General features: G+C 45.6%; 2 protein-coding genes across 9 annotated transcripts; both read left to right on the top strand.

Annotated features, from left to right (window-relative positions):
* Positions 1-281: 281 nt before the first annotated feature.
* On the top strand, positions 282-11120 carry LOC140249512 (glutathione S-transferase-like). Of its 3 annotated transcripts, none has more exons than XM_072331264.1 (7): positions 282-498; positions 5608-5717; positions 6719-6770; positions 7734-7866; positions 8668-8809; positions 9356-9487; positions 10692-11112. In XM_072331264.1, exons 2-7 carry the CDS (start codon positions 5631-5633, stop codon positions 10809-10811), a joined length of 666 nt encoding a protein of 221 aa, XP_072187365.1. In that variant the 5' UTR covers positions 282-498; positions 5608-5630; the 3' UTR covers positions 10812-11112. The 3 variants fall into 3 exon arrangements, with proteins under 3 accessions (XP_072187365.1, XP_072187366.1, XP_072187367.1); XM_072331265.1 differs by having other exon boundaries at positions 303-498; positions 5611-5717; positions 10692-11115; XM_072331266.1 differs by lacking the exon at positions 282-498 and having other exon boundaries at positions 5616-5717; positions 10692-11120.
* On the top strand, positions 11090-21349 carry LOC140249511 (glutathione S-transferase-like). Of its 6 annotated transcripts, none has more exons than XM_072331263.1 (7): positions 11090-11296; positions 16635-16744; positions 17839-17890; positions 18253-18385; positions 18951-19092; positions 19958-20089; positions 21033-21349. In XM_072331263.1, exons 2-7 carry the CDS (start codon positions 16658-16660, stop codon positions 21150-21152), a joined length of 666 nt encoding a protein of 221 aa, XP_072187364.1. In that variant the 5' UTR covers positions 11090-11296; positions 16635-16657; the 3' UTR covers positions 21153-21349. The 6 variants fall into 6 exon arrangements, with proteins under 6 accessions (XP_072187364.1, XP_072187359.1, XP_072187360.1 ...); XM_072331258.1 differs by having other exon boundaries at positions 11210-11293; positions 16638-16744; XM_072331259.1 differs by having other exon boundaries at positions 11219-11296; positions 16638-16744.
* The last annotated feature ends 247 nt before the right edge of the window (positions 21350-21596 follow it).

Here is a 21596-nt window from a genome sequence, read left to right as displayed (position 1 = left end):
GTTAAAGTGCACGCTCGGCGACATCCCGCTGCTCCGAACACATCGGAGGGCTCACTCGTTCTCCCTTACAGGTGCCCCCCAGAGCTAACAGGGCGCACGAGGGGCAAAAGCCCTAAAGACAGCGGCGCGCTCCCGAGGCACAGAGCGCACCGACAGCACAACCACGCACTGAGGCGCAAAGGCAGAGCACCGCCAAGCAGCACCCGACAGCCTCCAAAACACCCCGCCGCGGGACCGGGGCCGCCCACAGCCGACACGGGATGCCGGGGGCGGGCAGGGAGGAGCGCGGAGGCGGAGCGGGATTGGTCTGCGCGGCGGTGGATCCTGCCGGCGGTACGGGCGGTGGGAACGGCTGGGTTGGCGTTGAGCCACCGGTTGTGGCGCTGATGTGCTGCCTTGGGCGGTGATTTGCTCTTATACTCTTTGAGGAGCCTTTTCCAGCTCGGCTGGTTGAAGGATCGAAATCTTGTCCCGAATCCGAGTGGAAACCGCCCTCTGGTAAGCAATTGCAGTCCCAAGAACGGGCTGGCTGCAGCAGGGTCTGTTCTAAGGTCCTTCTGCCTGAGCGACCCGTGGGTGTGTGTGCGGGGAGCAGAGCATCGCCCCGGGCTGCCTGCAGGTCTTCGTGCAGTGAGGAGGAGCGCTTAAGTGCAGGCAGCGGACTGTGTAAATGCACGGAAGTTTGCTTATGTGCTTCATGCTGGAAGGCCGGTAGTAGAATTGTTTTGAACAACACACACACAAAAGAACCGAAAAGACAGCGCTCACAGCTGTAGCAGTCGCTCTGGTGGGTGTAGCTGAGGCCAAAGGCAGCAGTTGTGGGTGATTTGTGATTTCAGGCCCAGCAGTGTTGCTCAGGAAAGGTACAAGTTTGCTACTCAGATGTGAGTCGATGTTTTCCAAGGAGCGTGTGTTGCAGAGCGGTAACAGAATCCCTTCAGCACGGTGCCACCACAGCAGGTGTTCAGCCCAAAGCCCAGAGCTGGGTCCCTCAGCAGTGCCGTTGCTGGAAGGTCTCTGCTTTTCCTCTCCTGCTCCAAAGCTTCAGGCCTTGCCCAGTCCCTGAGGGAGCAGTGATGGACAAGTACAGGCTGGGGGTGTTCCTTTGACACTGGCAAGCAGAGCTTTGGCTGCCTTGATTTTTCCCAGCTGTTCCTGTGCCTTGGGGGAGGTCAGGGAAGTTTGCTCTTTCTGCTTAAGCTAACCTGCCTCTGTAGTGCATCTCCCAGCCTGTATCCACATGCTGGATGTTGGAGTGCTTGTCCATTGGTGGTCCAGGCTGCAAGGGCCCTGAGTGCTGTTGTGTCCTCAGGTGGAGAGGACATGAGAGCATCGCGTATTTCTGGAGCACTGATTGCTGCTCAAGTCTTAGGCATCAAGCAGCTCTAGTCTGTGACTCCATGAAGTCTTTGTTATCCAGCACCTATTCATGTGAAAGGAGAACTTTACAGAAGGAGACTGAAGTATCTGGGAATCCCCATGGCAAGCTGTTAGCTGAGCAGAGATTTGGAGCACCTGTCGACTGGGTTGAGTTCTGCTGCATAGAGCACATTGCAGATAATAATGATCTTCCTTGGAGATGGGTGTTTCTGTACTCACAGTAAGATTCTTTGTTGCCAAGAGGACACAAAGTGTAACTGCAAACTGAGCAGGAGAAAGAAAGGGAGCAAATGAGGGAATGTGAAGAAAATCTCAAAGCAGGGGATGTGCTTCAGAGGAGCGTGTTGTGATGTGAATGTGCAGAGAGAGCTCTAAAAACAACAGTGCTCAGGTAACACCCTGGAGCTACATTACTGATAACTGCATGGCTATCTTGTGTAAACATACCCCTAAGTTTAAAAGATCACTTGTTACATACCTACCCAGTCAGATTCAGAGGGTGGCACTCAGGAGAAATGTGTCATGGGATAGAATGTGTGAGTTGGGCTTTTCAGGTGTGCTGAACACATGCAGTGACAGTTCAGAAAGAGCAAGAAGTATCCAGTTGCTTTGAATTATACAAAGCACCAGATGAGTCCTTTATACCTGCAACAAGGCAGCTCTCCTTAGTCACAGCTGAGGTCCCACTCCCTCCATCCCCTCCTCCTCCTTGAATACCAGAGCACAGTGCAGTTTGTGCAGGCACCAATTTCCCTTACATTTTAAAGTCTGCCTTGGAATTTTGAGTGTATCTCCAACCCAAGCCAAAGTAATTCTGGCCCATTCTATGGGAAAGTTTGCAAGGTTTGATGATGCAAAACATTACTACACTTGGTCAGGGAATCAACATCGTATATGATAACCAATTATTACCTATATCTGTCTTAATAACTCATTTATTTGACTTCAGTTCATACTCCCTCCGTGTAATAGCAGAAGAATCTCCTGGCCCACATTCAAGCCTGGAGTGATTCAGCAGATTTTTTTCAGAGTACATTGACCCTGGGTGCATGTGTTGCCTACAAGGGCACTAACAAGGTAGACTGGATAGGAGGTGAGGGCAAGGGTGATTATGTGATACTAACCTCTTTGTGATCAACATGGTTATCAAATAAAACAGTTAGCGGCTGGTCCTCCTGATAGGGCTCTCCTATCACCTCCTACTCTGAATATAAGCAGTCATTTTCACCAGGGCAAATCCAGGGTGGTGTCTTTGTCAGAAAGAAATAAACACTTCTGTCTTCAAAAATGAGGTTCTTCTGATGAAAATATACTGAACATCCCCTGCCTCTAAAGAAAGGGAAAGAAAGGTTGCCAATCAAGGATTCCATGTGAAATAGTTGATGATAGGTGTGCAAAGAGGCACAAAACTACAAAAATCATGAAATGCTTTAATTGAAATTGGATTAGGATCATGGTGTTTTTTCTTAAACGGTGGAAGGTTTTTGGCTGCTGTGATTCTTGCTAAGTAGGAAGTTGCCATACAGTGAAAATGAGAAGTATAAAATGTAGTGCTGGGGTGGTTGTCTCAAACGCTTGTGACCTCTCACAAGTGTTATATATGTGCACTGTCAGCATTAGTCAAGTATTCCCTTCTTGTAGGTAATGAGTGATTAAAATTAGATGTATTAATTGATTAAGAAGTAGCATTACCCATCAGCAGAGAAGTGTCTGCAGTTTGCTGTGTAGGAGGAGCTAAAAGCTCCATAAGCTCAGGGCAAAGCTACTGAGAGCTCAGAGCTGGTTCCAGTCTGTGCAAGGTAAGAGTTGGCTTTTGGGTTTGCAAAGTGAATTAGTGTACTTGATGCTAAAATCAGTGGAAGGATTTTGTGAATTAAATACCTACAAGTGTATCCTTTTCTAACAGGGCTCTGTGCGTCAGATGAGTAATTAATAGTCATCTGCTTTGCGTGCATACTGATTAAGAAAAAGCAGTTTAGATCTCAGAAGTGTGAAGTGGTTCTTATTTTGGAGACAGTGGCAAGCTACTTATACGGGGGATTTGTTTAGTTGTAGGCATTTCCTGGGCACTGCCTACACCTTCATTGTGTTTGCTGTGCCCTCGTTCTGAATGGGGCAGGTGCCCACATGCCTGGATGAAAATTATTGATTTGAATGATTGATGAGCATGAGATGGAGTAGAACTGGCAGGGATTTCACTTTGGCTCTGCCTGTAGTGATGACCTGCAAGATGTTACCAGAAACAAAATTTGGTATTGGCCTAAAGAAAGAGAAGAATGGGGTCTGCTGTGAATGCTGTGAATGATAAGGTCTAGTCATTTTCCTTCCCCCCAATCCTTACGCATAAGGAATTGAGGAGCAGAGAGGTCTAGGAAGGCTGCACATTGCCCTAAAAGAAAATCCTAGAGTCATGGGAACAAAGTGTCCCCCGTGCCATAAGATGAGATGGTGGGGAAGAATGCTGGTCCATCTGAGCAGGTAACTTTTACTGAGACTCCAGGAGAAAAGAGACAGTTCTCTGTCTGGTAAAGGAGGAATCTCCATCCTTCACTGGATGCAACAGGCAACATTACAAGCAAGGATGAGAAAAAGTCTGAGGGATTTAATGTCTTCTTTAAGTCTGTCTTCGAAGTCAGACCAGTTATGGACTTGGTACTCAGCCCCATGAGCTGGGGGACAGAGATAGAGAGTAGCATAAAAGCCCCAGAATTCAGGAGGAAACACTGAGCAACCTGCTGTTCCCCCTGCACTGTCTCAAGTCCATGGAGCCAGATGGGATCCACGTGAGGGTACTGAGGGAGTTAGTGGAACATCTTGTCAAGCTGCTTTCCATCATTTCTCAGTAGTCCTGGTCAATGAAGGATGTCCCAGAAGCATGCAGGCTTCCTGGGGTGACGCTCCTCTATTAGAAGGATTGGAAAGGTGATCCAGCAAACTGTAGTCCTGTCTGCCTGGCCTCTGTATCAGGGAGGGTCACAGAGCAGCTTGTTTTGAGTGCAGTCAGATGGCTTGGGTTGGACAACTAGGGATTCAGGCATGAACTGCAAGGGTTCATGTAAGGAACATCCTCCTTGACCAACCTGCTCCCTTCTATCACCAAGTGGCATGCCAAGTGGATGCGAAAAGGCTGTGGATATGGTCTACCTGGACTTCAGTGAAGGCTCTGACGCTGTCTCTCAGTATTCTCCTGTTGAAGCTGGCAAACCCATTGCTTTGACAGGCATACACCGTGCTGGGTAAAAAACTGGCTGGCTGCCCAGGCCCAGAGAGTGTGCTGTTAAATTGAGAGTTAAATTGAATGCATTGTTCAGATTTGGGCCTCTTCCAGCAACGAAGACACTGAGGCCCTAAAGCACATCCCGATAATTCCAGTGAAGCTGTGAAGGGTGTGGAGCACAAGTGTTGTGAGGAGCAGCTGAGGGAGCTGCAATTGTATAGTCTGAGGAAGAGGAGGCTCAGGGGAGACCTTCTTGCCTTGAACATGAAAGGAGGTTGTTGAGTGGTGGGGGCTGGCCTCTTCTCCCCTGTAACTACCTATGGGACAAGGTACTGGCCTCAAGTTGCACCAGAGGAGTTTTAGGCTAGGAAAGGAGGCTCAGATAGTAGGAAATATCTATTCTTATCCATAACAGTGATGAATTAGACCAGGCTTTCTTGGAAATTGTTGCAGTCACAGTCCCTGGAGGCTTTCAAGACAAGGGTAGATATAGCACCACGGGATATGGTTAGTGGGCATGGTGGGAATGGCTACTCAATTGCAGAAGATTATCTTAGAGGTCTTTTCTGACTTTAATGAGTCTTTGATTCTATTCTATGAAAGTGTCCAAGGATGGCAGGGAATTTCTTCATGTCTCATAATAATGCACCTTAGAGTCTAGCGGAGAAACTACAGTAATTGCTAAGTTTGCTCAGTGCATTGTGCGCAGCCAGATTTTCAGTCAGAGCAGAACACTTTGGGCTGGAGCTGGTCTTTGCTTTGCACGTTCTCTGATATGGGCCACTTGCTGTCAGCACATGGTTGTGCTTAACTAAACTGCACGTGTGAAATACCGTACCGTTTTCCAACACATTCCCACTCTTGTCTCCTCTGGTGATTTGATAAGAGTCCTGCATCATCAGTAATTTAAAAGAAGACTGCTTTGAGAAGTGCTTGAGAACCAGCTGTGGATTCATGAACAACCTTTTGATCCTCCTTGATTTGTGAGAGTTCTTTTTTGTTCTGGATAGCAGGAAATCAGATACATTGAAACATGTCTGGGAAGCCAGTCCTGCACTATGTCAGTGTCCGAGGCCGAATGGAACCAGTGAAGTGGCTACTAGCAACTGCTGGAGTTGAGGTTTGTCTGTGGTTGTTCTACAAATAGCATGTGACAAATACTCATTTATAGTATTCTTTATTAATAATGGATATACCAGCAATTTCTGATTCTCCACTGAATGTGTTGCACACCCATCACCAAGCAAATGCTGGCCAAGTTGCTGTTTCTCTTCCAAGTGTTGTGTGTTAGTTCCACTGTTAGCATTCTACATCCATCTCCCTTGTGACCAGTGCAAGAAGTCATTTAACACCACAGCATCAGAACTTGTCTTCTTATTCTCTGGTCAGAGGAGTTGAGCCCCTCAACTTCTGATGGCCTCTAGTTTGCATTCAGTTTCCAGAATAGTATATAAATTATGCCTATAACAGAATCGAAGGACTTCTTGGAAAGTAATGCTCCCTTTTTTATTACATTGGCCCATGATGACAGCGACGGATTTTGTGATGTGGCAGTAGAGGCTGAACCTTCCTGGCAGTATTTCATTACATGTTATTGCTGCAGCAATGAAATGGCAGCAGAGGGGCAGTCTGATACAATGGCAGCTGGCATGATCATGCATATGAAGCAAAGGTATGGAATTGAATTTCCTCATGCATAAAAAACAGCACCCATTGACACTAATGAATGTTTTCTGAACAGTTATGCAGGCTAAACAGTGGGTGTGAGCACAGCAAGGAGTTTCAGCATTTTTTAACTGCAGAGTGTTAGACAAGCCACCTTCCAGATGGCCATGCCTATTTTTACTAACAAGGCATGCAGGTTCTTGTTCATCACTGAAGAAGGCTCATGGCTAATGGTGGTGACAGTGTTTTCTTGGGTCTAATCTGGTCTACCAAACTGTGCTACTCTGTTGTTCATATTTATTTCAGTTTTCATGAACACCTCCTCCCCCTAAAAAAAAGGGGTGGGAGGCATTACTTATGAAGCAACCTTAGTACCTTAGGATCTAAGAATGGAATGGGAGAGGGACAAGGAGACAATATGAAAAAGGCAAAATTTTTCTTCTTTATCCCCTGCAGTTTGAAGAAAAATTTATAGAAACAAAGGAAGATCTCCAGAAGCTAAGGGCTGGTAAGTTTTCTTCCCCTTTTAATAATCAGACAACAATGATCATTAGAACTGTTTGTCCTGGTAGGTGAGAGGAATTGTGTTTCATGAAAGATAACACAGACTGGCTGTTACAGATGGAATCACAGACATGCACTGCAGTAATCATCACCTTGAGGTCCATCACGTCCATCCCCTACTCAAGGAGGGACACCCAGAGTAGGTCCCCAGGATGGCATCCAAGTGGCTTTTGAAGATCTCCAAGGAGGAGAGTCCGTAGGCTCTGGGCAATCAGTGCCAGCTCTCCATCACCCACACAGTAACAGTGTATCCTGGTGTTCAGATGTCACTTTCTCTGTATCAGCAGTAACCCGTTGCCAGTTGCCCCATGTTAGTACATTCTTTCCAGTCAGATCATCATGAAATTCATTCATACTTTAGGCTGCCCACAAAGCTGTTATTTGATAATCTGTATGACGCCAGAGTTGTACATCTCTGAGTTTAAGCTGTACTTGTGCTCCTATTTTCCTTGCAGCAGCTCACCTTGCTCTCTTTAGATTCCATTGCTGTGAGCCTGGTTAATCACATTTCCTCTAAACCAAATTATACGACTGTGCTCATAGCTTGGCTTTTCAAAGATATCTGAACTCCGAGTGGCCTTTGCCGTGCTGATCTTCCTCAGGAAGGGATTTACACAACTACAGCCTCATGTCAAGTGGTATTTAGTTCTTGCAGTAATCACGTGAAACACCAAGTACTATTTGTGCACTGTAAAGTCAATGTAGGAGTCACAAAGTTCAAATTAACGTGTATGTTAACACTAAGCGTGAACACAATTTTTAACAATAGTCCAGGTGTCCAAAGTACATTTTCGGTACTTTATTAGGAGGGTGGGGATGAAGAATAAGATTGGTGGTTATTTTCCCTTACCCCCATAGATGATCTTCATTCACAGGCTGAGCATTTCCTTGTCTTCTTCTTCCCCAGGTGGATCCCTGCTGTTCCAGCAAGTGCCCATGGTGGAGATTGATGGGATGAAGATGGTGCAGACCAGAGCCATCCTCAACTACATAGCAGGGAAATACAATCTCTACGGGAAAGACCTGAAGGAGAGAGCCCTGTACTGTACCAGTACTACTTTTGTTTGTTAGATCATAGCTAGTGCTACTGTTCTGATGACACAAGAATATTCCTGTTCACGTTTAGACTTGCAAGGCATTTATTCAGGGAGTTTTCTTATAGCATGTGTTGACCCTGAGTGCAGGTGATGTCTACAATAGTAATGGATAAGTAGATAAGACAGGAAGAAAGGTGGAAGGGATTTTTTGAAGGCCAGAGATGGGTGCTTTATAGGAGGAAAAAAAAAAAAAAATAATCATAGAATTATGGAATCACAAGGTTGGAAAGGACCTACAAGATCATCCAGTCCAACCATCCTCCCATTACTGTTGCTACCACAAGCCAATAAACCAGATCTCAAAGCTCCTCATCCAGATGCCTCTTGAACACTGCCAAGGACGGTGACTCCACCACCCCCTGGGCAGCCATTCCAGTGCCTGACCACTCTCTGAGAGAAAAAGTTTTTCCTTATATCTAATCTAAACCTCCTCTGGTACAACTTGTGGCCGTTTTCTCGGGTCTTGTTTGTTGCCAGGGAGAAGAAGCCGAAGTCCTCTGGTTTTACCTGTAGAATGTAAAAAGGCTATTCAGTATGTTATTCAATAGAAGTCAGACGTTTCAAGATATTTGTATGGACACATATGCCAGTTCGTTATTTGAGTTTGAAAAATTTTAAATGCAGAGAAGATATGCCATGGTGAAAAAACAGATAGAGCCCTTTTCTGATGGGTTCCAGCTTGTTCCTGTTGTGCAATTCAGACCTCCTATATTTGACTTGACCAACTGGATCTGTTCCTTTCAGAATTGACATGTATGTGGAAGGACTGGCAGATCTAAATGAGTTAATCATGTACCATGACTTCAAACCTGCTAATGAAAAGGAGCAAAATCTTGCAAGTATTTTGGACAAGGCTGCAAACAGATACTTACCAGTCTTTGAGAAGGTACGTAACAAAGATTTAGTAGCTTAATTAATACTGTTTTCCTGAAATCCCAATCCTGGTATACAAGATCTCTAATTCAGAAGAAAAGAAAGGAAAAATTAAATGTAAATGCTTTGATTGTGGTGGGAATGAGATGAGGCTGGAGACAGAAGACACTGCAGATCTAGGAGACAGGCAGAGCTGCAACAACCCAGGACACACTGAGTTCCACAGAGCTCCATGTTTCAGTCTGTATGTTGTTTCAGACAATAGCACTGGCTTTTACATAAAGCCTCTTCCTGAAGTACAGAACTCTCTGACCAAATGTGCATTAGAAGAATTGCAGCATACATACAGGAGAAGGACTGCAGGTCCTTCTGTCATTAAAGAAGAAAAAGAAAAAGGGAAGGTGGCTGAGCTGGAAGCAGGGTGGTAGTACTACAGGTGTTCTCATTGCATTTCTTCGTTGGGCAACAAATCCTTGCAGTGGATGACCTTACTGTGAAGATACCATGTTAGGTGACAAACAAATCACACCTGCTTCTGGTCCCTGTTCCATGTTTTTAGGTTTTGAAAGACCACGGACAAGACTTCCTTGTTGGCAACAAGCTGAGCAGAGCAGATGTGAGTTTACTGGAAACCATTTTAGTGCTGGAAGAATTCAAGCCTGATGCACTTGCAAAGTTTCCTCTCTTGCAGGTAATTGCATAGACAGTTTTAATGGATGTAAACCAAAGCAGAAGCCCTGATTTAAACTGGTTGAGAAAATATGGGAGTGGCAGAGTAGGAAAATAAAATAAAAGTCAAACATTGTAAGTGGTTTTGACCAGCCTGAAATACTGGTGGTTATGCTGGCCTTCTGTCACCTCAGCTGCCAGGGTACTGAAAGGCATAGTAGGTTGAAGCATAGATTCTTAAAATCTTATAATATCTGGAAGAGACTCATAAGGACAATTGAATCCAGCTCCTGGCTCCACAGAGGACCTCCCAGAATTCAAACTCGATGTCTGAGAGCATTATCCAAGGGCACCTTGAACTCAGGCCCACTGCCATCTGGTGCAGACCATGTCCCTGACCCCCAGCCGCCCCTCCCCTATCACAGCTCCATGCCGTTCCCTGTCAAACAGAGCAGAGCTCAGCGCTGCAGAGCTCAGCGCTGCCCCTCTGCTCCCTGTGAGGAGCTGCAGTCACCATGAGGCTTCCCTTCAGCTACTTTGCTCTGTGCAGAGCAAATCAAGGGTCCTAAATTGCTCCTTGTATCTCTTGACTTATAGACACTTTGACATCAGTGTAGTCCCCTGCATACACTGTAGCAGTTTTATGTCTTTACATTGTGGCAGCCAAACCTGCACCCAGTGCTGGAGGTGAGGCCACACAGAACACAACAGGACAACCCTCCCATAACCAGGTGGCAGCGATGGACGTGGGGCACTGCAGGGTGCGTTGGCCTTCTGGGCTGCCTGGGCACACTGCTGGCTTATCTCCAACCCGTCATCCAGCAGAACCACAGATCCCTTTTCTCAGGGCTGCTCTCCAGCCTCTCTACTCCCACTCTGTGCACATATCCAAGGCTGCTGCATCCCAGGTGCAGAATCCAGCATTCATTCACTCATGTTAAACTCAATGTGTTGTGTGACAGCCAGCCTTCCAGTTTCTGAGAGATCTCTCTCTGCAAAGTCTCCCCACCTCAGAGGGAGTCAGCAGTTTCTCTTGTATTAGAAACATCTTCAAACATGCTTTGGATGTGTCTGAGTTCTGCATCATTTGTAAGCACTCTGAAGAGAACTGCCCCTAAAATGCAGCCACGAGGAACCAGCCACCAGGCTCACGTCACCCAATGCGCTGTTACTCTGAGAGTCGCCACTGGTCTTAAGTGCAGTGCTGTGTTCTTTTTGTTTTGTAGAGTTTCAAAGCAAGAATGAGCAATATGCCCAATATCAAGAAATTCCTGCAGCCTGGCAGCCCGAAGAAACCACCTCTACAGGAAAAAGATATCCCAGGCTTGCTGGCAATTTTCCACTGAGCAGCAACCTAACTGCACTGTAACTCCATTCCATTGTCTGTGGTGTTTTCTGAGAAGCAAAGTGAAATTAATGCAATTAGTTTAATTTCAATAGTTTCATTTGTACACTGGCAAGGGTTAACTCTGTTGTCTCAAATTTAACATGTTGTCTTAAAAACGTAAAGACTTTTCCAGAAATAAAGTTGACATTACAATGTACGTTCAGTGACTTCTTGCCGCTGCGTACCCATCCGAGGCTAAGCCTCTTTCCAGGGGCTGCCACGGCCCCGTACTTTGGATTTTAGATGAAAACCGTGTTGATATCTCGCTGACGCTCAGCAGATCGTCGAGCAGCGCTTCCATCAAGACAAGGCCGTTTCAGCTTCTCACGGGCAGCTTCTCCTCCCCCTCCCCGGGGCCGCCCACAGCCGACGGGGCGGGCCTGGAGCTGAGCTCCGACGGCGGCACAGGGAGAGCAATCGACGCTATCGGCGTCTCCAGAGGTGGTACGGGCTGTGGGGGAGCGCGCTGGACGGTGGCAGGGCAGAGCATTGCAGAGGGGGGCGGCCCGAACGGGGGTTCCGTCCGCGGGAGCGATCCACCAGGGACGGCGGGGGTACCGCCCGACAGCGGCGCTGGGAGCGGGACACGCCGGGCTGGGGCCGGGAACCCGCGGCCGTCCCGGAGCTCTGAGTGGCCCGGGAGCGAGGGTGGTGCTGCCGGACCGCTGGATCGGCACGGGCTGCGTGCAGGTCCGTGTGCGATGAGGAGAAGCGTTTAAGTTCAGGCAGCAGTCTATGCATACCCCTGGAACTTTGCTTATGTGCTTCCTGATGGAGGGCCGGTAATAGAATTGTTTTGAACAAAACACACACCCTCATACACACACACACACAGACACCCAAAAAGAGAACCGAAAAGACAGTGCTCACAGCTGTAGCAGTCACTTGCTGACACTGGCAAGCAGGGCTTTGGCTGCCTTGATTTTTCCCAGCTGTTCTTGTGCTTTGGGGGAGGTCAGGGAAGTTTGCTCTTTCTGCTTAAGCTAGCCTGCCTCTGTAGTGCATCTTCCAGCTTGTATCCACACGCTGGATGTTGGGGTGCTTGTCCAGTGGTGGTCCAGGCTGTGAGAGCCCTGAGTGCAGTTGTGTCCTCAGGTAGAGAGGACTTGAGACCATCATGTACTTCTGGAGCACTAGGGAATGAAATAATTCTGAACAATATGCTGTTTGGGAGCACTTTCACTGTGTGCAGTACAAGGCAAACCCTTACTGGAATGAGAAGTAGTGAATAGATCTTGATCTTTTGTCTGTGTGTAAGTAGCTGTAATTAGACGCTTTTCTAAATGCATGATTACTATTCAGGTCTTAGTTAGGCATCAAGCAGCTCTAGTCTGATTGAGACTTCATCAAGTCTTTGATATCAAGCACCCATTCATGTGAAAGAAGAACTTTGCTGAAGGAGACTGAGGTGTCTGGGAATCCCCATGGCAAGCTGTTAGTTGAGCAGAGGTTTGGAGCACCTGTTGACTGGGTTGAGTTCTGCGGCAAAGCAGTGGTTGTTCCTCATAGAGCACGTTGCAGATACCACCCAACATATTGGTCTTCCTTGGAGATGGGTGTTTCTGTACACCGATTACATCACAGTAAGACAGTTTGTAGCCAGGAGGACACAAAGTGTAACTGCAAGCTGAGCAGGAGAAAGAACAGTAGCAAATGAGGGAATGTGAAGAAGATCTCAAAGCAGGGGATGTGCTTCAGAGGAGCGTGTTGTGATGTGAATGTGCAGAGAGAGCTCTAAAAGCAACGGTGCACAGGTAACACTCTGGAGCTACATTACTGATAACTGCATGGCTATTTGTGTAAACATATCCCTGGGTTTAAAAGATCACTTGTTACGTACCTACCCAGCCGGATTCTAAGGGTGGCTCTCAGGGGAAACATGTCACGGGATAGAATGCGTGAGTTGGGCTTTTCATGTGTGCTGAACGCATGCAGTGACAGTTCAGAAAGAGCAATAAATACCCAGTTGCTTTGAATTATACAAAGCACCAGATGAGTCCTTTGTATCTGCAACAATGCAGGGCTGGGCATAGCCTTGCAGGTTTCCTTAGTCACAGCTGAGGCTCAGGTCCCTCCATCCCCTCCTCCTCCTTGAATACCACAACACAGTGCAGTTTGTGCAGGCACCATTTTCTCTCACATTTAAAGACAGCCTTGGAATTTTGAGTATCTTTCTTTAAAATAAAAAGGAAGTCCCCAGATGGGAATAAGCTGGTGGTCACCAGCAGCATCAGTGTTGAATATTCTCTCTGTTAGTTTATTAAGGTGTATATCTGAGATTTCCCTTAGTTTTTTCACCTGGATGGTTCACCTGAAGTGAGAAGTACTTAAAAATCAGATGCCTTCACACATGCCAGAAACTGACCTTTTGAGTGCATACTGCTGGCTTTGGTTTGGATATCAGCTGTAGCTCCAGTGTTTGGTGAGGGATTCTTCCTACCTGGATTTAGATCCATTGAAAGGAGACCAGCATCAAATTTTTGTTGTCTATTTTCATCTATGAGGAGCACCAGAAGGAGCACTGCCTCAACTGTAACAACTCATTTATTTGTCTACAGTTCACACAACCCCTGTGGAATAGCAGAAGAATGTCCTGGCCCACATTCAAGCCTGGGGTGATTCAGCAGATTTTCACAGAGCACATTTACCTTGGGTGCACATAATGCCTACAGATGTGCTAATCAGGTGGTAGATTAGTAGATTAGACAGGAGGTAGGTGCAAGGGAAATCATGTGATACTAACCTCTTTGTGATCAACACAGTTATAAAATAAAACAGGTATCAGTAGGCCCTCCTGATAGGCGCTCTCTTTCACCACCTCCTACTCTCATTAGGAGCCACCATTTTCCCCAGGGCAAATCCAGGGTGGAGTTTTTGACAGAAAGTAATAAACACTTCTGTCTTCAAACATGAGGTTTTTCTGAATAAAATGACCTGAAGGAACGTCCCCTGCCTCTAAAAGAAGGAAAGGGAAGGTTGACAATGAATGGTTCCAGATAAAATAGTTTATATAACAAGAGTAAAGAGGTACAAAACTACAGCATCATGATCTTTTTTAACTGAAATTAGTATTGTGGTATTTGTTTGTTGTTTTTTAACTGTGGAAGGTTTTTTGGCAGCTGTGATTCTTGCTAAGTAGCAAGTTGCCATACAGTGAAAATGGGAAGTATAAAATGTAGTGCTGGGGTGGTTGTCCAAAATGCTGGTAACCTCTCACAATTGCTATATATGTGCACCATCAGCATTAGTGGGTAATAAGTGATTAAAACTTAATGTTTTAACTTATGAAGTAAGTGCGTTACCCAACAGCAGTGTCTGCAAATTGGTAGGAGGGGCTAAAAGCTCCAATAACCTCAGGGCAAAGCTGCTGAGAGCTCAGAGCGAGTTGCAGTCTGTGCAAGGTAAGGATATTTGTCTTCTTTATGTGTGTAGGGAATTAGTGTACTTGATGCTAAAGTCAGTGGAGGTAATTACCTGCAGGAGCATTCTTTGCTAACATGTTTTTTTGCATAGGTCAATATACCAAGTGAAGAAAGATCAGTTTAGATCTCAGAAGCATCAAGTGATTCCTGTAATAAAGACAATGGGATGCTATTTGCAAGGGGGATTTGTTTTGATGTAACCAGTTGCTTTTTGCTGCTGTTCATTATTCAGCTTGTTTCTTGACTTGTTATTCATAACTGTGACATGAAAATAAATTGGGCAATGCCTACTCCTTCACTGTGTTTGCTGTGCCCTGGTTCTGAATAGGACAGATACCCAAAAGCCTGGGGACAATGACTGATTTGAATCCCTGCATGAGCTGGAGTAGAACTGAGCCCGGATTTCAGTTTGGCTCTGCCTGTGGTGATGACCTGCAACATGTTACCAGAAACAAAATTGGGTAGTGGCCTAAAGAAAGAGAAGAATGGGGTCTGCTGTGAATTAGATTGAGCACAGTGCTGGGAATGATAAGGTCAAGTCATTTTCCTTCCCCCCAATCCTTACCCATAAGGAAGTGAGGGGCAGAGAGGCCCAGGAAGGCTGAACATTGCTCAAAAAGGAAATCCTAGAGTCACAGGAACAAAGTGTCCCTTGTGCCATAAGATGAGGTGGTGGGGAAGGAGGCTGCTCCATCTGAGCAGGTAACTTTTGCTGAGTCTCCAGGGTAAAAAAGGCAGTTCTCTGTCTGGTAAAGGAGGAATCTCCATCCTTTACTGGATGCAGTAGGCAACATTATGAGTGAGAATGAGAGAAAGTCTAAGGATCTTAATGCCTTCTTTACATCTTCAAAACTCAGACCTGTTATGGACTTGGTACTCAGCCCCAAGAGCTGGAAGATAGAGATAGAGAGCAGCATAAAAGCCCCAGAATTCAGGAGGAAACATTGAGCAACCTGCCGTTCCCCCTGCACTGTCTCAAGTCCATGGAGCCAGATGGGATCCACATGAGGGTAGCAAGGGAATTAATGGAACATCTTGTCAAGCTGCTTTCCATCGTTTCTCAGTAGTCCTGGTCAATGAAGGATGTCCCAGAAGCATGCAGGCTTCCTGGGGTGATGCTCCTCTATTAGAAGGATTGGAAAGGTGATCCAGCAAACTGTAGTCCTGTCTGCCTGGCCTCTGTATCAGGGAAGGTCACAGAGCAGCTTGTTTTGAGTGCAGTCAGATGGCTTGGGTTGGACAGCTAGGGATTCAGGCATGAACTGCAAGGGTTCATGTAAGGAACATCCTCCTTGACCAACCTGCTCCCTTCTATCACCAAGTGACATGCCAAGTGGATGCGAAAAGGCTGTGGATATGGTCTACCTGGACTTCTGTGAAGGCTCTGACCCTGTCTCTCAGTATTCTTCTGGTGAAGCTGGCAAACCCATTGCTTTGACAGGCATACACTGTGCTGGGTAAAAAGCTGGCTGGCTGGCTTAGCCCAGAGAGTGCTGCTGAATGGAGTTAAATCGAATGCAGTGTTCAGATTTGGGACCCTCCTTGCAACAAAGACATTGAGGCCCTAAAGCGCATCTAGATAATTCCAGTGAAGCTGTGAAGGGTGTGGAGCTCAAGTGTTGTGAGGAGCAGCTGAGGGAGCTGCAATTGTATAGTCTGAGGAAGAGGAGGCTCAGGGGAGATCTTATCGCCTTGAAAATGAAAGGAGGTTGTTGAGTGGTGGGGGTTGGCCTCTTCTCCCCTGTAACTACCTATGGGGCAAGGTACTGGCCTCAAGTTGCACCAGAGGAGGTTTAGGCTAGGAAAGGAGGTTCAGATGTTTGGAGTAAATTGTTCTTGGCCATAAGAGAGCAAGGTATTAGAACTGGCTGCCTGGGAAGTGTTGTCACAGTTCCCAGAGATGTTCAAGGAAAAGGTAGATATAGCACTGAGGGACATTGTCAGTGGACATGGTGGGGATGGCTACACAACTGGAGAAGATGATCTTAGAGGTCTTTTCCAACTTTAATGATTTTTTGATTCTTTTCTATGAAACAATCAAGGGGGAAATTCTTCAAGTCTCATTATAATGAGCAGAACACTTTGGGCTGGAACTGGTCTTTGCTTTGCATGTTCTTTGAAATGGACCACTTGCTGTCAATACACTGTTGTGCTTAACTAAACTGCATGTGTGAAATACCGTACCACTTTCCAACACATTCCCACTCTTGTCTCCTCTGGTGATTTGATGACAGCCCTGCATCATCAGTCATTGGTTTAAAAGAAGACCACTTTGAGCAGTGCTTGAGAACCAGCTGCGGGTTCATGAACAACCTTTTGATTCTCTTTGATTTGTGAGAGTTCTTTTTTGTTCTGAATAGCAGGAAATCAGATACGTGGAAAGATGTCTGGGAAGCCAGTTCTGCACTATGCCAATATACGAGGTCGAATGGAACCAATAAGGTGGCTACTAGCAGCTGCTGGAGTTGAGGTTTGTCTATGGTTTTTCTACTGATAGCATGTGACAAATACTCATTTATAGTATTCTTTGTTAATAATGGATATACCAGCAATTTCAGATTCTCCATTTAATGCATTGCACACCCATCACCTATCAAATGCTGGCCAAATTGTTGTTTCTCTTCCAAGCGTTGTGTGTTAGTCCCACTGTTAGCATTCTACATCCATCTCCCTTGTGACCAGTGCAAGAAGTCATTTGACACCACAGCATCAGAACTTGTCTCTTATCCCCTAATCAGAGGAGTTGAGCACCTCAACTTCTGATGGCCTCTAGTTTGCTCTCAGTTTCCAAAATAGCATATATATTATGCCTTTAACAGAATAGGAAGATTGCTCTGAAAGTAATGCTCCCATTTTTTATTACCTCAGCCCACAATGTCAGAGACAGATTCTGGTGATGTGACAGTAGAGGCTGAACCTTCTTGGTAATATTTCATTACCGTTTATTGCTGGGATAAAGATGGCAGCAGATGGGTAGTCTAACACCATGGCTTCTGCCATGGACTGGTGTATGAAGTGAAGGTGTGGAATTGAATTCCGCCATGCCGAAATTTGGCACTCATTGACACTGATCAATGCTTTCTGAACAGTTATGCAGGCTAAACAGTGGGTGTGAGCACAGCAAGGAGTTTCAGCATTTTTTGACAGCAATGGCCTTCTAGATGGCCATGTCTATTTTTACTAACAAGGCATGCAGGTTCTTGTTCACTGCTGACAAAACTCGTAACTAATGGTGATGACTATGTTGGAGTGTTTTGTTGATGAGAATCTGAAATAATGTTACTCTGCTGTTTGTTGTTGTAGGTGTCGTTTCCATGAAAAAGGAAATAAAAAATGTGAGGCATTACTTTTGGGACAATCTTAGTCGCATGCCCAGAAGATCTATGAATGGAATGTGGGAGGGATGAGGAGACAATATGGCAAAGGCAAACTAATTATTCAATTCTTTACTGAGTGCATCTAAAACAAAATTCCCATTAGCATTTCCATTTGGGCTCTTGTTTTGTGCAAGCAGAAGTTAAAACATGCAGTCAGAACACAGTTTTTCTTCTGTATTCCCCACAGTTTGAAGAAAGATTTCTGAAAACAAAGGATGACTTCCAAAAGTTAAAGGCAGGTAAGTTTCCTTCTCTTTTTATAATTCAATAATAATGATGATCTTCCTCAGGAAGGGATTAACACAACTACAGTCTCATGTCAAGTGGGATTTAGTTCTTTCAGTAATCACGTGAAACACCAAGCACTATTCAGTCACTGTAAAGTCAATGTAGGAGTCACAAAGATAAATATTAATGTCTAACACTAAGCATGAACACAATTTTTAACAATAGTCTAGGTGTCCAAAGTACATTTTCCACACCGTATCATGAGGGTGAGGAAGGGTGCCACAGATGAAGAATAAGATTGCTGGTTATTTTCCCAAAGCCCCATAGATGATCTTCATTCCCAGGCTGAGTATTTCCTTGTCTTCTTCCCCAGATGGATCCCTGCTGTTCCAGCAAGCGCCCATGGTGGAGATTGATGGGATGAAGATGGTGCAGACCAGAGCCATCCTCAACTACATAGCAGGGAAATACAATCTCTACGGGAAGGACCTGAAGGAGAGAGCCCTGTACTGTACCAGTACTACCTTTGTTTGTTAGCTCATAGCTGGTACTACTCTTCTGTGTGACACAAGAATATCCTTTGTCAAATTTAGGCTTGCAAGATGTTTATTCAGCAAGTTTTCTTGTAGTGTGTGTTGGACCCTGAGTGCAGGTGATGTCTACAATAGTTATGGATAGGTACATAAGAAAGGAAGAAAGTCAGAAGGAAGCTTATGAAAGTTGGAGATCAGTGCTTTATCAGAGGGAAAACAAAGAATATGCACTGGGGTTCCATGGTTTAACCTGAAAAATGTTAAAATACATTATGTTATTCAGAAGAGGTTTCAAGATATTTGTTAGGCATTTTGTAGATCCACTGTTTAATCGATCATGCCTGATTGGAGTTTTATCATGGGTTTGGACACATACATAGTGATTCTATATTTGGGTTTGAAAAATTTTAAATGCAGAGAACTTTGTGCCCTGGTCAAAAAAGAAGGAGTACAGCCTTTTACTGATGGGTTCAAGCTTGTTTGTGTTGTGCTATTTGAACCTACATTTGACTTGACCAACTGAATCTGTTCCTTTCAGAATTGACATGTATGTGGAAGGAATGGCAGATCTGAATGAGTTAATCATGTACCATGAATTCAAAGTAGCTAAAGAAAGGGGGCACGATCTTGCAAGTATTTTGGACAAGGCAACAAACAGATACTTACCAGTCTTTGAGAAGGTACGTAGCAAACATTTAGTAGCTTAATTAATATCATTTTCTTGAAACAGTAGCCCTGATCTACACAATCTTTTATGAAGAGGAAAAGAAAGGAAAAATTAAATGTAAATGCTGTGGTTGTGGTGGGAGTGAGATGAGGCTGGAGACAGAAGACACTGCAGATCTGGGAGACAGGCAGTACTGCAACAACCCAGGATGCACTGAGTTCCACAGAGCTCCATGTTTCAGTCTGTATATTGTTTCAGACAATAGCACTGGCTTTTTCACAAAGCCTCTTCCTGAAGTACTGGACCCTCTGACCAAACGTGCATTAGAAGAATTGCAGCATAGATACAGGAGAAGGACTGCAGGTCCTTCTGTCATTAAAGAAGAAAAACAGGAAGATGGCTGAGTGGGAAGGAAGAAACTGAGGCAGGGGCTACATGCAGAGAGCCCCCAGTGCAGTATTTCCAAACTGCAGCAGAAAGAGGTGAGAAATAAGGGAGCTGCCCATCATTTGAAAGAGCCCAGGATACTCCTACTATGGCCTGTGCTGAATTCCAGTCTTCTGTAAATTCTGTACAGTGATGGTTGTGTTCCATGATGTGTAGACCAACACTGCGTGGGGAAGAGTGCTGTAATTACAAGGGCTACAGAAGTGAAGGCAAGAGGGCTGGGCCTCAGCTGCCAGGAAAAAAAGATGCAGAAGGGAAGGGACTAATGTATAAGGGCTGTGATGGCAGAGTGGTCATCTATAAGTAGCACAGATGTTCTTATTACCTTTCCTTGCTCCACAGACAATTCCATGAGAGAATGAGAATATTTTAGCATTAAGTGGTGAATGTGCATATCACACTTGCTTCTCTTCCCCCTTCCATGTTTTTAGGTTTTGAAAGACCACGGACAAGACTTTCTTGTTGGCAACAAGCTGAGCAGAGCAGATGTGAGTTTAATGGAAACCATTTTATTGGTGGAAGAGTTGAAGCCTGATGTGCTTGCAAAATTTCCCCTCTTGAAGGTAATTACATAGACATTTTTAATAGAAATAAACCAAAGGAGAACTAATCTAAGCGCTCTTGTTCTGGCAGGAACTAGATGATCTTTTAAGGTCCCTTCCAATTCCTGGCATCCTGTGATTCTGGCAGCTTGGGGCTATTCCCACTACCCTGGACATTCTCACTGTCCTCTGGTGAAGAACCTTTTTCTAATTCCCATCCTGACGCTGGCTGGAGTGATCCCCATGCTGTTCCCTTGGGCCCTGTTCCTGCCACAGAAAGTAGAGCTCAGCACTGCACCTCTGCTCCCTGTGAGGAGCTGCAGCCACCGTCTGTGTAGATCCCTGTGGACAATCTGTAACAGTTTTCTGTCCCTGTTACACTGTGGCAGCCAAACCTGCACACAGTGCTGGAGGTGAGGCCACTCAGCACAGAGCAGAGCAGGACACCCCATTGCCTCTCCCAGTAGCAGTCCTGGACCTGGGGCACTGCAGGGTGCATTGGCCCTTTGGGCTGCCAGGGCACACAGCTGGCTCATCTCCAACCCGTCATCCAGCAGAACCCCAGATCCCTTTTCTCAGGGCTGCTCTACCACCTCTCTACTCCCACTCTGTACACATATCCAAGGCTGCTGCATCCCAGGTGCAGAATCCAGCATTCATTCACTCATGTTAAACTCAATGTGTTGTGTGACAGCCAGCCTTCCAGTTTCTGAGAGATCTCTCTCTGCAAAGTCTCCCCACCTCAGAGGGAGTCAGCAGTTTCTCTTATATTAGAAACATCTTCAAACATGCTTTGGATGTGTCTGAGTTCTCCATCTGCATCATTTGTAAACACTCTGAAGAGAAATGTCCCTAAAATGTAGCCACGAGGAACCAGCCACCAGGCTCACGTCACCCAATGCACTGTTACTCTGAGAGTTGCCATTGGTCATAAGTGCAGTGCTGTGTTCTTTTTGTTTTGTAGAGTTTCAAAGCAAGAATGAGCAATGTTCCCAACATCAAGAAATTCCTGCAGCCTGGCAGCCCGAAGAAACCTCTTGTTCAGGAAAAGGATATACCAAGTGTGATGGCAATTTTCCACTGAGCTGCAGCCTAACTGCACTGTAACTCCATTCCATTGTCTGTGGTGTTTTCTGAGAAGCAAAGTGAAATTAATGTAATTAGTTTAATTTCAGTAGTTTTATTTGTACGCTGGCAAGGGTTAACTCTGTTGTCTCAAGTTTAACATGTTGTCTTAAAAATGTAAAGACTTTTCCAGAAATAAAGTTGACATTACAATGTACATTCAGTGACTTCTTGCTGCCGCGTACCCATCTGAGGGCTCTCTGGTTCTCTTAGTGATGTTCCCAAGCTGTGCTGGAATATGGAGGAACTCAGCCTGAGCAGTGGACAACACACACATCCTGGAATGAGCTTGGCAGCACTGCAGGGAGATGCAGTGTTTGAGTTCAGCTTTGCTCTGAACTGAGCTGTTCCTCAGCTTGGTGCACATTGGGATTGGGTTCCTACTGCACTTCTGTTTTGTCAG

Source organism: Excalfactoria chinensis, chromosome 3 (assembly GCF_039878825.1).
Source record: "Excalfactoria chinensis isolate bCotChi1 chromosome 3, bCotChi1.hap2, whole genome shotgun sequence".
In the NCBI taxonomy this organism is placed as follows: domain Eukaryota; kingdom Metazoa; phylum Chordata; class Aves; order Galliformes; family Phasianidae; genus Excalfactoria; species Excalfactoria chinensis.
Note: the sequence above shows the minus strand (reverse complement) of the source record. Positions and strands in the feature narration are given on the sequence as shown.